We start from the raw sequence: 15,814 nt of genomic DNA on the forward strand, positions 1-15,814 counted from the left end.
GAAGAGCTCTTGGATGACTTGGTCATATTTGTAGAAGTTGAGTGATTCGGCGCTTGCTGCTCCGCTCATCTAATAAAAGTAAAGAGCCCTTGGAAGGTTGGACGTATAAATAAGGTATAATGAACGGGATCAGTCAATGATCCTATAGTAAGCTGGGTATAATAAATGTACATCAAGTCATGACCGAGAAAGACGTTTTTGAGGTTCAAGGGAAAGGGGAAAATAGTGTGACAAGGTAGAAAGGGCGAGGAAGGATGTGTATATGTGACAATGATGGGGAGAGGTTGAATGAGACATTAGATAGCAAGGGTAATTCAAGAGAAAGAGAAAAGAAGGCGAGAAGGTGTGAGTCGATGTCGAATGGAAATTTGTTCAACTGGTATGTAGTATTTGTGTTGTCCAGTCGCAGGATGTAAGTAAAATTGGTTGCCTGGGCCTTGTCAGGGTGAGGGGATTAAGCATGTGTTTTGTGTTTCGATGTGAAAATGTTAAGAGGGTAGTAGGAGTGAGGTTCCAAATGAAGCAGAGGCTGTACTCGTAGATCATGGGAACCCGGGATCGACGATGGATGATGCAAAGACAAAAAAAAAAACCACATTCACTGAAGACCACTATGAAGGGCTTTTGTCGTCATCGGTTTCATTCAGATTCAACTTTCCGAGCAGAGACTTCATATCACGAACAGTCTCACGCTTCTCATCGCGTGCCTGTGATGAGCGTTCTTCGGTCAATGAGCGAATCTCGCGGACAATGCTTGTATATCCTTCATCATTAGGGAGCCACCAATGGTTAACCTCTGGAACTTGCCAGATGGCAGCGAGCCCGGCGCGGAAACTAGGGACGATGATGTACCTATTCGCGTAGATAGCTCCTGGTTAGCTTTGCTCTTGATCATTTCAATCTGAAACTCAGATATGCCGGTGGAATCTTACCCATGTCGCTCTAACAACGCTAACGTGCGCCGGGCCCACATTTGAAACTTATGCTCCCTGGGAAGAAACATGCCCAACATGCCAACGCTGTTTTTGAAATTGATGCAATATCCGTTTTCCTTGTGAGGCCAGCGAATCATCGTCTCGATCAGGCGACATTGCTCCTTGGCCAATTCTTGCAAGTCTTGAAGCAAAGGCTGCTGCAGGACTTGCATGGTCTGGAACTTATACATTGTCTCAGTGGCGAAAATGTCGATCCAAGCATAATTGATATCCCACAAGGGACCTCGATGCAAGACGCCTGGCACGTATGGATCGACAACGTCATCTTCGGTCAAGGGCTGCTTCTGTGGGTAGTGTTGCACTTTGTATTCGTAATCATCGAATCCCCTGAGAATCGTCTTGGCCTGCTCGAGCCATTGGCCAAGGTGTTCGTTCTGAATGGCAAAATCTTCCATTGATACCATGCCACGAGATAACTTCGCATAGAGGGAAGCCATATCCAAGCCGAAGCGTCGGTTGATTGATTGCACAAGGGCGAGTTGTTTGGATGGATCATCCGGATAGATAGCGGCTTGCTCGGCATCATACTGCTCCTTTGCAAGGTACCAGTCTCGACCGAGGACTGTTTCGGTACCGGCCAGAATCCCCACGACCACATCGAAGCGCGAGTACCATAAGAAGATATTGGTATGTAGCTCGTTCACGTTAGCGGACTCTGGTGTGATTAGTTCTAGCATAAATGCATGTGCCGCCTGGTGGTGATCGATCAGGTTCATCCAGTCGCCGATGTATTCCTATAAGTGCACCAAAGTCAGAAAAAGGTCGGTGCAGTAGTCATGAGGGGGAGCAACATACCTCAAATGTTGTCAGGACAAGAACTGTACACAGTGTAGCCTCATTGTGCTCCTCTCCAGAACCCAATGATTTCCGGAGGAGAATCAAGGCTTTATTATAGTATTTCAGAAATGTGTAGAGCTTTCCCTCAGGGCTGTGTAAAGAATGATGGTAGGCCGAATGGCCCACCAGGGCGTAGAGGAGAGGCTCATATTGCAAGGCAAGTTCGATAAGGCTGTGGTGGATAAAATGGGAGGAACGCTCTCTCAAGAAGAAATGTGGAGGAGTCATAAAATCCCGGTGGAAATTTAAATAAAATCGCAAATCGTCCGGTAGGCGCGCGTTGTTGAGCAATTCCGTTGTGGAATGTCCAAGGCTGCCCGAGCGCACGCTCATCGACTCAAAGCGCGGCGACTCGGTTGATGGCGAACTACTCTGTTCTTTGATGTAATAACTAGCGTCGGATGTGGGCCTTGAACTGTGTTTCCGAAGAGATTGGGAGCTCTGGCTCTTACGCAGGTCCGGCTGCGATGTGGTTGTGGCGCTTGCTGGCGACGGTCGGGATTCGGATACAGAACCGTCGGGTTCCTCTTCGTCGATAATGGGCTGCAAGGGGCTGAGAGTCTCGGGGTCTACCTTCGCGGATGAATCGCTGCCGTGAGACTGCGGGCGAGCAGCGCGCGACTTGGCTGTAGGGCGTGAGCTAGCCTTCGAGGATGCGGACGATGCGGTGGGTGAGGGATAGACACAATCGCGGCTCCCTTTCCTACACCGCTCACAGAGTGGACGGTTCTCGTCGCACTTGATCCGACGTGAACGGCAGGTAAAGCAGCCGCTCCGGGTGCGCTTGTGCTTCTTCTGGTCCGAGAGAGGTTGGAAGAGGGCTTGTTTTTGGGAGGTTGTATATGAAGGGGGCACTATCATCGTTGGTGCTGCGGAGGGATCGTGCCAGAATGCAACACTCTCGGGATACTGTGTAGGTCCAAACAAGGAATACGAAGATGAGCTTGAATCCTGTTTTATTGAGTCCAGAAAGCCCGACATGGCCGTCTGGGGCGACTGATGTGAATGCGTCATTGTCGAGGTATGGCAAAACCCATCCAAACTGTCCTTAGTTCCCTTGGTCCCCTTGATTCCTCTGATCCCCAATGAGTCAACAAGATCGAGTCATCATTATCTTGATACCAATGAAAGAAAGCTAGAAGACGAGAGGTGAAGTTGGTGGGGGTTGGATGTAAGTGACCCAAACCAATGGAACCGGGGACGTGCGGAGATTAAAAGGAAGGAAAAAAAATGATTTGTCTATAAAAATGACCATTTCGAACGGATTTAACAATTTAAAACGAATTAACTTATTTCTTTCTTTTTAATATTTCCTATAAACAATTCTATTTTAGTGCCCAGCCTCCAGACTAGGAGCTAAATCGTGATCTGCGACCTGTATCAAATACGAAATGTGCGAAGTACAACGGTGTATTCTGAACTTCTACAGAGTACAAAGAGTAGAATAACTATGGAATATGGAAGATGTGGATAACTATACCATGGGCTGATCCAGGAGAGCTTTCCTCCGGCTAAATAAAAACATATTTCTTTGGCGGAGCCACACATGGGCCTTGGTATATAGTAGGTACTAGTAATGCCCTTCAAAGCGATATACAGAACAGTCCGCTAGTTTTTTTTTTTTAATTATCCCAATTATTCCAATTATTATAGTGTTCCTCTTGGACCTAGGCAAAAGTTCCAAGTTACATTTACTTCCGACTCCGTACTCCGTACTTGGTATCATTGCTACCTTAGCCCCCTGTTCAACGAAGATCAGGAACATCTTGACCATCTTAAACATCCTTTTAGTCAAAACCAGAATACAAAAATAGATCTCTACGGACGACCTTCGGGTCTCGACGTATCAGAAAAATAACAGAGAAAAAGAAGGGAAAAAAAAAAAAAAAAGGGGGTGATAACGACGATCCCAAGCCACAAGGATAAATCCAAGCAAGCTATCCTGGTCTTAGGGCTTGACCGGTCTATGCAGAGGTTCATGAGCATAGCGTCTATGGATCTGTTCCGGTTCCCGCGAGCCATTTTCGGTTTATGGTACTCAGGGGATATGAGCTAGTCATACTGGTATACTTGGGAGCTCCTTAATTCTCTTTGTGCTTTTTTGGGGGCTCTGATCGAAGATACGAGGCGGGGGAGACGGAACCCCGGGGATTTTTGTCTATTATCTTGCCTTTTTTTTTTTTTGCCTTTCTGCTTTTGTTTCCACATATCGACTGCCAGTGGATCCAAGGCAAAATCAACAGGGGTCCTGAATTGACTCGCCGATGATCCGTTAAGCACCGGCAAGATCAGCAATACCGGTCATTCTTGATTTGTACGGAGTACGGAGCACTTTGAACATGAATGAACGGGGAGTCCCGCAATAAAATAAGTTAGACTCGGCAATTCTGAAACCTTCGAGGGCACGCAGATAAAAAGAAATGCCGAAAACGTTCTGTTGGCGGATCGGTTCCAAGTGGAGGCGGCTGGAGTAGATTGTGGAAATCTGAGAGGTTCTCATTCGAGGACTGGAGAAACAATAGTCTCTCTAAATGTGGGGATTTTGGTTTCTTCTTCATTTTTTTTTTTTGTCTTTTCTCTTTCTTAACTGGTTCTAGCCAAAGTACCGCCATCATAAAATGCAGCTTAAGCTGTTGCTTCCCAATTCGAGGGCCTAAGATATGTCCGGGAATTTTCAACCGGCACTTCACCTGATCGACGATGGGTTGACAGAGAAGGTGGGCCTGATAGATCGAAAGAAAAGACACTAGCGCTCCTCAAAGCCTTCGATTGATTCCAATACCGGCTCAATTATCTCTATTCAGTTGGAACCTCCGTCCAGGAAGCTGCATGGCCCCTAATTTGACTTGCAAGATTAGTCAAAGATCGAAATATAGGGGTAAGGGGTTAAGAATATTATATGGAGATGCACGATGTAGATTGCAACCTCATCAAACGACCGAAAATGATACCCAGATGATAATCCCGAACCATATGTCAAGGTTTCAAAGCTCTGACCACATTAATCCCATAATAAATAATATCTGGGCCGTGCACGAGCATTTTACCATGTGGGTGAGATATAACCCGGGCTAAGACAACGCTAGGGGACCAGCTCCATGACAGGCGGACCCATGTGAGTACCACCTCACGGTTCTGAGGCTCCAATGGAGATTTATTCCTTTCGGCTTTTTTTGGTTCACAACTTCCCTGCCATATATCCGAATTATTGTACATCACGCATCAAGCTGATCTAGGTAACATCTCTGGGAGATTGTTATAAATCTGCCATAGACCCTGGCAGAAGTTAATGTCCCCACTAACACATTTGCCACTATGCCCAATTTGGTATCATTTTGAGAGAAATGGAGTTCCAGGGGGGGCACTGACTGTTAGTGAGATCAGCAGGCAGCAAAGTGTGGTTCTTTATTCCGTAGTGGACTCGTTGGAGATCATATGGCGTTGCGATTTGCAAGGTGCGTGCGCTGAACATGAAACTGGAGTTTTATACTCCCGTCAACGCTTTATGCATTGTTCAGCCCTGTTGGTCATTTTGGTGAAATTGAATAGAGAGTAATTATATATCCATGGATGTCGGCCCGGAAATTACAAGCCAAGCCCTCTATTGGCTACCATGGCGGGTTAAAAAGTACAAAGTACTCACACAGCATTGTGATTTTTGTTAAAGGTTATACATAGAAAAGTCTCTTGCACAAAGTATGCTTTCCCCCCCTTTTTCTGCCATCTAGCTAACAAACTGAGAAAAGAAGGGGGGGGGGGGATATCTATGGAAACAGACATCTAAAAAGTCTAACTGAGAAGATCACAAAAAAAGACAACAAAAAAGACTACCTGAGAGGACTACTAAAAAATACTTGACAAGGCCACATAAGCGGCCGACTATCCTTGTTTGTTATAGTCCTAGATCTGGTTATACACTAGCAGGTGGATATAAAGTGGCTGAGGTGAGGATGTATACAAATCCCGAGGTCAAAAGGCCCATTCTCGGCAGTCGGAGATTATCACCCCGAGTTTCAGTGTAAAATAGTATCAAGTAATGATCGTCATATAGTTTTGGAACTGTGTTGCATTATACGGAGTACTCCGTATACGCTATACGTTGTGCAAATAAAGGCCTAGTTATTATGGTCTATCAAATGCAAGAACCAAGCAAACAATACACCACTATGACAGCCCTCAAACTTGACAAACTTGACCAGGGCCGATCGCAGTCCGCGTCCGAAATGGATATGCTATTCGCCGATCTCAAGTGACTGGACACCATCTAATTGAGTTGACGCTGGTGAATTCGGGGGCCAAAAGCAACCCACATAATCCACCATCAAGACCAACATCCGACTAAAAGGGGAATGGTGGAGCCATCAGAGAACCAAGGACGTTAGGAATTGGCTTTGATCTGTTGTACCACGTTGGCGCCACGATCATAGGTCCAACGGCCAGTTTAGCGTTGCAACGCTCTGATCGCCCACTTTCCCGTCTGGGTTGCAGCGCATAGACCACACCTTTCCTCTTTCGCTATGGTTTTCCCTCGCATTTCGAGGGTTGTGGGCTGCGGTTTACGATCTGTCCTACATTGTAGACAAGGGGAGGTCATACACGTACGGAGTGTGTCGCGTGACCCCGAATGATTGCCCGGGTGAGAGACACAGTCAGACTGTGGTTGATAGGCCTGGGTTTGGCTGGACTACTCCGTAGGTCAGCTAGGCATAACTTCCGAAATATAGTACTTTCCATATTGGAGGGCTAAAATGCAGCTAAACCCGCCGTACAGGCAGCATGTGATGAGAATTGGACCGGTGAAATGGTTGCAATTTCACATCCCTGTTGAATGATTATCAAGGAGCTTTCCTTGTACGGAGTAGGGCCATTTGGTTTATGATCCTCCATTTCTCGTTTCCACTTTAATTACCATGAGACAGATATGATTGCCCACATGGTTACAAAGTATGTCTGCAATTTGGACCGGAGTCTTCTCTTCGTAATGGCCCACCTGGAAGGGAATATTCCAACCTATACAGTTCCCTTCCATACGGCCAATATCCCTGGGGGGCATCGTCTGCTCGCAAGTTCTACTGGGCCGCAACTACCGTTTTCTTCTGCGGTAGTTGCGGCCAATTTCGAAACTTGATGGATTTCTCTGGCCTTTTTTGCTTGCTGGGCGAGCTTTTTGAAGAAGAGAAAATTGAGGGAGGGTTTATACTCGTGGGTGGAGAAGTCACGCCTTCCCAATCCATGGATAGCTTCATGCCACTTTAGGCACATTCTTGGCTTGCCTCTGGCAAAAGGTTTGGTCTGGTCTCAATCCACGCCGGCCACGGCTCTGATCTCGAAATTGGCACTTATACACCAGCACGGAATATGATCATATATGTCTTTTTGTTTTATACGGAGTATATAGTCATAAATCGTCAACAGCTCCGACGATGGCATCATTCGGGATTTGTAGCCTTGGGTCGATCATTGGCCAAACGAAACGCAGATCGAGAAGCGCGGCGGTCCTTCGTCAACTATGCGGAGTAATGTCATCTAAGACAAATGGGTATTCATGCACTTGAGCCTTTTTGTTTCTGGGCCATCAATTCCTTCACCACTTTATCCACTCCTTCAACGACGACTTCCCACTCGATTTCATGGACCCGAGTTTCAAAGGTCTCGAGGTTCTCGTCCTGGCCCTTCCGGAAAGGGATCTCCCGCACCAGAATTGGTGTGCCCATATCCACCTCAGAAATGACATCGTGCATCATAACGCCGGTCTTGTCAATCTTGCCTTCCAACCACGCAGCATGAGCACGGTCAATCGCATTCTAATGATCAGGAAAAGACATAAATCAGCATATCATCCCAGCTAACAAGGTACAATCCCAAAAAGAAACTATATGACTTACAACGCCATTGAATGCCCCCGGCATCGCGGGGTGCAAGTTAATAATCCTCGTCTTAGCAGCCTCCAGAGGCTCCAAGAACTGTGGCGAGAGAATGTGCATGAAGCCGAGACACACGACTAGCTCCGGCGCGTCGGCAAGGATCAGCCTCGCGAGCTCAGCATCGTATTCCTCGCGCGCAAGCTGAACACCTTCCGGCGTCGCGGGGTGCTGCTTCTTGTACTTGACAAGGTTGTGGTATTCGGTTGGGATGTTGGCCTTGCTTGCGCGTTCGAGGCCAAATGCGGTTTTGCGGTTGGAGATTACGCGGACGATTGTTGCGTTTAACTGGCCTGCGGCCACTTTATCGATTACGGCTTGCAGGTTTGAACCATTGCCGGATATGAGGACTGTGATGCGAACCGGGGAGGTCATGGTGGATTGTATGGTGGGGGTTTTGGTGAAATTGCAGACTTCGGGGGTTGAAAGGGTAGGTAGAGTGTACGGTTGAAACCTTTCTCGGCTGCGGTGAGGTCAATTGAGTACTGCCGTTGATAATGAGACCGTAGATTCCACTCTTAAAACCTAGAGAATAATCGAAATAGCAGAAGATCGCTGGCGCAAGCTAGCAACGGGGTTGGGTAATTTTTTGGATTACCTAAGTCAGCCGCGGGGCAGCGGGCCCCGGAGGACTATAGATAGATACTACTATGTATAAGGGGAACATCAACGGCAATAATTATGATAACAAAATATCTAAGGCTGGTTGCATCAATAGCCTTATGGTGTTTGTACATGTATTTCAGTATGTGAACCTTTTCCTGGCCAGATAGAGCCATGGGTAAGGCCAGTCAGGATGTAAATCTACAATAATACACCAAACAACGAAGACCAAGAATTGATAGACGTGAAGACTAACATTCTCGGGGCTCAAAATCCGAGTTGTCTTCCAAGAGGAGAGTTCCTTGTGTCTGGGCCCCGAGAACAAATATTCAATAACCCAACATGATAAAAGCACCTAAAGTCGATGCACAGAAACGAAATGCAAAGGGGATATCCATGGGAAAAAAAAAACCGTTAAAGGTTCTGAGCACACGCTGCATGCTAAAGCTAAAAGTAGAGAAGGATTCAAAAGTCAGAGTTGGGAGTTGCTCACATGGCTGGTTTGCCCATGCTTGGTGGAAGGGGTCAGACGGCTGTGCCATCTGGAGCGGGAGCGGGAGCGGGAGCGGGAGCAGGAGCAGGAGCAGGAGCAGGAGCAGGAGCAGGATTGGGTGCCGGGTTGTCGGTGTTGGAGTCGTTGCTGGGGGGTTTCGTTGACGCCTTGACCTCGGCACAGAGGGCAAGAGTTTCTCCCGGTGGTTAACCACTACGACGTAACGGTCAGCAATCGAATAGATTGAAATAAAGGGGCGAGAGCAACAAACCTGGTCTATGCAGTCCTTGTGGAAGACATGTTTGCATTTACCCAACTCTCGAACTTCCTCGGCCACCTCATAATCACTCAGGCAGATTAAACAGCGCTCTCCATCTTGGATTTGAATGGCGCCAGCGCCTTCCACGGCTTCGGCGACCAATGAACCTGCATACTCAACAAGACGGAATAGTCCGCCGGCGGAGTTGACGTCGGTTTGAGAGGCGACGGGGGGTTTAGCTGGACCCAACAGTGATGAAAGCAGGATCATATCCTCGTAGGTCGGGTTCTGTTTAATCATTAGTCAGCAGATTCCTGATAAAGGCCAGTAGGGCATTCCTACATCGGTGAAAAGGCTTGGTGTCGTCAAAGCCGGGTGGTTTTCAGAGAGGTTGGTTCCAACAACATAGATTAACCAACTGCGACCTCCGCTTGGTGGGGGTTGATCGGGTTCAACCATGCCATTGCGTCGAACAGCACCAGAGCCGAGGGCCCGATGACGAGCATACTCAGAATCACTTCGGCGTCGCTGACGAGCGGTATTGAATGCAATAGGCTCTTCCAACGTCTCCGCCGTCGGTTGCATTGCCTGGCCTTCATGAAGATGGGGTAGAATATCTGGAGCAATTGCTGAAGCAGAGGATGGTCTACGGCTCGGAGTCGAAGTGCCGGAGGACAAAGCAGACATTCCTTGTTCAGCTGGGGTTGATGGAGGTGGGTGCGGTCCCGGGGGGCTTTCTGAGAAACCGGAGGGATGGTAGGATGGGAATGCAGCACGGGGCCCGGCATCAGACATTCTTCTGAAGGTATTGGGGACCGACGGGCGTGGAAATTCTGTAGCTCCGGCGGGGGCGTGTCCTGCATGACCTGGTTGCCTAGGAAGATTCAATCTAGATCGCACATCGCCCGGTTGGGTAGGTTCACCAGTGGCACCCGGAGGCCGTGGGATAGTATTTGGTGGCAAAAATGGTAGACCAAGCAAAGCATCTAGACCGGGGCCCGGACTGGCGTGCTGTTGCTGTTCAGTATTACCTCCGTTTCCAGCCGGGACGGACCGAACTCCAACGACAACTAGTGTAACTGTTCGTCCTTCGCCTTCAGAAGGCTCGTCTATGTCCATTCCATCAGTTTGGGTTCCACGGTCGCCGGCACCATTCGCGCTCTGTCCTGAAGCGCCTGGGCCTGTGGGAGATTCTGAATTGGCAAATCGGAACACACGCAAGAAATTGACGGGATGTGAGGGTGCTCCATTTGCATTGTTGCTCGGGCCCTCTCCTGTTGCAGTCGGTTGAGCTTGCGCAGAAGTCGCGTGCTGCAAACTCTGGATGAAATTCTCCAACGAGCCATCTAATCCATCATTGCCCAATGCCTGGATATTAGGCAACGCAGGACCGGCAGTGCCAGATAGCTGAGCTGCAATTGCGGATGCGGCAAGCTGAAGAACCCTTGACAGAGGTGTTTGCTCCTCTCGCCGCAGGACTCTGGATGATCTTGCTCGAATGATCCCAGGCAATCGGCGCATCAAAGCAGGACTCGGCGGGGCGGGAGATGAACCAGCTGCCGGCCTCCCAGCCTGGATGGCTGGTTCTACTGAATCAAGTTCATGAGGCGGTTCGCCGAAGTCCAGACGCGTGTCCATAGCCCTGTCATCAAATAAGGGATCTGACATTTGATATTCCGGGCTTTCGTGAGGCCGCAAATCTGAGTGTGGCTGGCCGAACATGTGAGAAATGGGAGATGAAATCGAATGGCGCATGCGCTGCAGCCTGACACTACGACGCCAGGATGCTCTTGTGGGCTCGGGTATCTGAGATGGAGAGTCGATGTATGTCGGGTTTGCTGGTGCATCTGGAATTCCAGCAGACTCCGCGCGAGGTGGAATAAAATATGGGGCACGAGCAGATCGGCGCCGAGTAATTCCTCTGGAGCTGAGTGAATTGAACGCACTAAACCGACCGGATGTGTGAGCAGTCTCGGATCTTGGAATGGGCATAGGAACTAGGCCATGTCGATGTGCATGTCCCTCTGCCGGGGTCTCTTCTTGACTGTTGAGAAGTCCACGAATGACTGAATTGGGAAGAAGCCTAGAGCCCAGCCTTGACATGGTCGATTGTCTTCGGGCTGCCATTCGAGCAAATGCCGCGGTGCGGAATTCGCGGGGTGGGAGCTCATATTCGGGCCCGTCCTCCTCCTCGATACTCCGCATGGGTTGCGAACCCCCAGCGGAGAACCGGCCTGGCCGGTCGGATGCCATATCTTGGTCGCTCCTGGAGTGTGTGTTTATGTCTGTCCGGGGTGGCAAACCACCCTCTCCGTTGTGTTCAGCCGCCTGTCTATGATTCATATTTTCATCCCTTGTGTTAGGGCCACGCGGTATCGGGAATGGTGCAAGGTGTGCCGGATAGCCAGTGTTGGATGGATCACGTTGCGTAGAAGAGGACTGTCCCATAGTAACAGAGTTGTGACCGTTGGAGTGATGCAGAGTGTCAACGACTGTTCATTGCCACGCGAGGACCATATGACTAGTAGTGGCGACCGTATCGATCTTGGGTTGAACCTAGGAGATGGATGTAACAAGCAAAAGTATTTGAATGATGTATGAAGCAGGTATTAATTTCTTGCTCTAGCTGACAGGGTCGATGCAGTTGGTTCTCGGTGGTGGTTCTGAAGAAGCCGTGTGTCGGACCTTTAGAACAAAGGAGTGGAGAGCAGACAGGGAGTTGGCGGTTACCGGGTTATTTGCGACAGGTACGAAACGCGTAAGACAATTTCACTGCCCAATACGAGCAACAACGGCCAGAGGTCTCAAACTGTCTGACGAGTCCAGGCACAGCCCACACTCCGAGCGGTATAACCGCCGAGCCTTGAATCTCGGGGAGCTATGGCAACCACGCCCAGAAAAGAACAGCCAGCGAGTGGCAATCTCGAAACGGAGGTGAAAGAGCGCTGGGCAAAATGAAAAGGGGCAACTAGAGGAAATGGAAAAGGAGGAGTAGAGGAGTCACATCAAAGCAAAGCAATTGATAGAGGACGATAAGTGATGATGTTTGTCTGCTTTGCTTCGACTTGGATGCCTGAGGCACCAGATCTTCATTCCGTCATGTTCCACCACCCGTCTCTCTGACAAATGCGCAACCACCAATTGGGGCAATCATAGCCTAGGCCCTAATACAGACTGTTACGGCTCTTATTTTCTTTGGCGGCACATGGGATACGCCCCGTCTTGAGCATATGGCTGCGCCGTCGTCTTCGGTTTTTTCTCTACCGCTACCGCCTTGGCTCCAGCCGCCTGGCACTCGCGTATCTCAATATGACCGCCAGAAACGCAAAAAGAGTGTGGGTTGGAGTGAAAGCGATTTGGATGGCGAAGAAACAACTGATATCGCCTCGGCTACGGAATCTGAGCCCGCTGGGCCTCCCTTGGTATTGACGCCGAATGAATCCCATCAGTACCGAATTGCCGGTTTCCCATCCAACCAAGAATTGCCGAAAGGCCATTTCCCCCATGAAGCAGATAAGGATGAGCAATTGAGAAGAGAGACTACCTCACGCCACCTCAAAGACTTGGCGGCATTATCACCTCCAATCTACCCTCCTCAGTCTGCCCAGCAAGGCAACATTCGCTTCCAACATCTGGGTGTATTGACAGCCATTTTACATCGATGTATGCTCCAAGGTGACTATGTTCGAGCCGGACGAGCTTGGGGCTTGATCTTGCGTGAAGATTACAGAGGCTTTGGAATGGACGTCCGTAACGAAGCAAGGTGGGGCATAGGCGCTGAAATCTTGCTGCGGCGTGACGAACAGAAAAAACCAGCCAATCCTGGTACCACCAAGGTGCCGAATGCGCTGGAGAGCACAACCGTAAACTTTACCACCAAGGGCTTTGCGGCAGCCAAAGAATATTATGAACGACTTATTCTCAACTATCCATTCATGAAATCTTCACCACAGTCTATTTCTTCTTTACACTTCTACCCTGCAATGTTCGGGCTTTGGGTGTATATGACCCAGGAAGAAAGCAAGGCGACTAGGAAAGATATCGCTCTTCGCCAAGAAGAAGGGGCTGATGAGTTTTCTGAGGACGAAAATTCAGAATCTGAATTTGGCCACCGTCGGAGGTCACAAAGCAACACAGATGCTGCCGTAACAGCAGTCAGGGCACTGGAGTTGGAACAGGCGCAGCAGATTGCTGCGCGTATGGATCAGCTCCTAGGGTCTCCTCCATACTCTGACTCACCTGAATTGCTGGAGCTCAGAGGCATGATCTGTTTGTGGATCGGTGATCTGTTGCTATCTGCACTATCATTACCGGCGGACTTCGAAGAAATCAACGACCCCGATCGGATGCTCATGGATGAAACCCCAGGCTCCCTTGAAGCGAGACGTGAGCACAGGCTTGCAACTGAAAAGAAAGCAGCCGAAGTCCAAAGGTCGATTGAGCTCTTCGAGAAGGCCAAGAAACGAGGCAGGAGTGTCGCATACAATCTGGAGAGTCTTCATATTGATGATGATTCTGCTGATTGAGGTCCTGGTTGAGATGATCTCGATGTTCCTCTGTTGTGGGGCTTCTCATGTAAACTTTTATCCAATATACCCCAATGAATTGCATCTTAGATATAACTAAAAACGTGTCTCCGCCCAGCATAGTTAGTAAGGTTAGGAATACAAGTAGTGCAAGTTGTACAAGACATGAAAATTTACACCTATATATGGCCTTAGGTGGTTGTGGTATTCACAATATAGGCAAGCACACAAGTTAAATGTTGTTTGGCATTTATGTCGGGAGATCACCGCCGCTTCAAGGCCCCATACTGTCGTGGCGGCCCTAACGTTTAAAATTATCGACACGTGACTACGCGGCGATATCGCGTTTGCCCAACAACCTTACCGTGGACTGATCCCCGTCGTCTTTCAGCGTCGTCGAAAAAAATACCACATTTCTTCATCCTCCCTACAATAGCTAGCTACACAATATCATGGGGGTTGGCGATTATGTCCACTCCAAAGAAGGTGGGCAGGCTCGCGGAGCCCCCGACCAAGCCACCCAGTCGCGCCAGCAACGTGCAGAACAAGCCAGAGTCGAGGTACCAGTCACCCAGCTGGTCGATCCAGGTCTTCCTGGTGCCAATGGTAGAGCTGGCTCGCTAGAATTCCAGGGTACATCTCAATTTCCAAATCAGCCCCGCAATCTTCCTACGCATGGGATGCAGCGGGACAGGGACGTGTTTGACACGGACGTGGAGGCGATTGATGATTCAACCGTGGCGGGGACTAGTGTCTACGGATTTGATGACAACAAATCTCAGGCAGCGTCAAGTACCAATGCTGCCTACACCAACCCCGATCCACAATCGATGTACCAGCCCCAGCCTTCACGGCATACTTACGGGTCTAACTGGTATGAAGGTCTGGGCGACCAAGCCATGAAGAAAGCCGGCTTTGATTCAGATGACTTTGATGACTTTGGAAGCCAAATGACTTCGTCTCTTGGCGGAGATGGCGGGGATAACGAAAAGCCCGACGAAGCACACGACTGGCATGTGTTGCACAAACCGCGTACGACCGAGGAGCCATTGAGCAAGCGCCTGGAGAATTTCTGGTCCGCCAGCAGAAAGAGAACTTCTTCGCGGCAGCCTGTTACTATAGAATCTGACCCCGAGCCCCAGACTAAACCACAGCCTAAGTCTAAGCCGAGGAAATTGGGTCAAATGCTTCCTCCTACTGGGCCCAGGAAGATTGTTCTCCCTCACAGCTCGTCAGCAACACCTAGGACACGTTTCAGTCCACCAAAGCCTTCACTTCTTGAACAACTCGACCAACAACTCGATGCATCACCTACTCGACATGCCTCTCAACCTCCACCAGATGTTGGGAGGACACTCAGTATTACGTCGTTCCAAGAACAGACTGATAGCGAGGGTGGAAGCGATGATGGCATGGACCGTACCATACGCGCGGATGGACGACGGGAAAGCGGCGGGCATTCAACCAATGCCTTTGATATGACCAGTTTGACCGACCTAGACGTCGACCACACCATGCAGGATCCGTTTTTTGTGCACGAATCGCATGAGCCGTCGCGTCGTGGCCGTAGCAACACTGTCATACATTCCAAAAAGCGATCACTTGAAGCAGACTACCCCCCAGAAGTGCTTTACCAAAAATCTTTCTCCGAGCTGCAAGCTGAGCCCTTTGACAAATCCCCCACCCCTCCTCCACCCGTCGTCAAATCACCTTCCTTGCCACCAAACCCGCCACCTTTTGTCCCAGACACTCAGGAACCCAATAATGCCGTGTCTCATCTGTTGGCTCTGACGGACGAAGAACGCCAGACTTATTTGTCCCACATGACCATGGATGAATGGGAAGACTGCGGGGACCAAATGATCGACCGTTTCACTCATCTTCTTTCAGAAATGAAGAACCTACGGCGTGCTCGCCGTCGCACAGCTGCTGTGTTTGAAGGCGAAGTCAAGCGCCGCCATGACCAAGTTGAAACACAAAGTTTGGAGTTGACGAATAAATTGACCGAGATGAGAACCGGCGGTGCAGAGGTTCTGCGTGGACGCCACTCATGAGTGAGGAAGCCCCCTTGCTCAGCATGGGTCTTCATTGACCCTTATGTTGCTTGAGACAATTGTGTTATGCCCCGAATTACCCACCGCGGGACTTGATTTGTTCATGTTCAATACCCCTTTTACGCT

At 49.4% G+C, this 15,814-nt stretch overlaps 5 protein-coding genes across 5 annotated transcripts; 2 read left to right on the top strand and 3 right to left on the bottom strand.

Annotated features, from left to right (window-relative positions):
• Positions 1-611: 611 nt before the first annotated feature.
• Positions 612-2,846, bottom strand: N7471_011470 (Zn(II)2Cys6 transcription factor; the record flags this gene model as incomplete). The annotated part of the gene is made up of 3 exons (XM_057284189.1): positions 612-852; positions 933-1,729; positions 1,791-2,846. 3 exons carry the CDS (start codon positions 2,844-2,846, stop codon positions 612-614), a joined length of 2,094 nt encoding a protein of 697 aa, XP_057130455.1.
• A 4,074-nt stretch (positions 2,847-6,920) lies between these two features.
• Positions 6,921-8,269, bottom strand: N7471_011471 (phosphoribosylglycinamide formyltransferase). Its single transcript, XM_057284190.1, has 2 exons — positions 7,718-8,269; positions 6,921-7,636 (listed from the first exon to the last, which is right to left on the bottom strand). Exons 1-2 carry the CDS (start codon positions 8,126-8,128, stop codon positions 7,376-7,378), a joined length of 672 nt encoding a protein of 223 aa, XP_057130456.1. The 5' UTR covers positions 8,129-8,269; the 3' UTR covers positions 6,921-7,375.
• A 559-nt stretch (positions 8,270-8,828) lies between these two features.
• On the bottom strand, positions 8,829-11,556 carry N7471_011472 (uncharacterized protein; the record flags this gene model as incomplete). The annotated part of the gene is made up of 3 exons (XM_057284191.1): positions 8,829-9,062; positions 9,121-9,396; positions 9,451-11,556. 3 exons carry the CDS (start codon positions 11,554-11,556, stop codon positions 8,829-8,831), a joined length of 2,616 nt encoding a protein of 871 aa, XP_057130457.1.
• Positions 11,557-12,338: 782 nt separating this feature from the next.
• Positions 12,339-13,634, top strand: N7471_011473 (uncharacterized protein; the record flags this gene model as incomplete). Its single annotated transcript, XM_057284192.1, has 1 exon — positions 12,339-13,634. The coding sequence occupies one exon, from the start codon at positions 12,339-12,341 to the stop codon at positions 13,632-13,634; it is 1,296 nt and encodes a 431-aa protein (XP_057130458.1).
• A 452-nt stretch (positions 13,635-14,086) lies between these two features.
• N7471_011474 (uncharacterized protein) lies at positions 14,087-15,688 on the top strand (the record flags this gene model as incomplete). The annotated part of the gene is made up of 1 exon (XM_057284193.1): positions 14,087-15,688. The coding sequence occupies one exon, from the start codon at positions 14,087-14,089 to the stop codon at positions 15,686-15,688; it is 1,602 nt and encodes a 533-aa protein (XP_057130459.1).
• Between the last annotated feature and the right edge of the window lie 126 nt (positions 15,689-15,814).

This window comes from Penicillium samsonianum (genome assembly GCF_028829775.1).
Source record: "Penicillium samsonianum strain IBT 33392 chromosome Unknown utg000007l_segment0_segment0, whole genome shotgun sequence".
Lineage (NCBI taxonomy): Eukaryota > Fungi > Ascomycota > Eurotiomycetes > Eurotiales > Aspergillaceae > Penicillium > Penicillium samsonianum.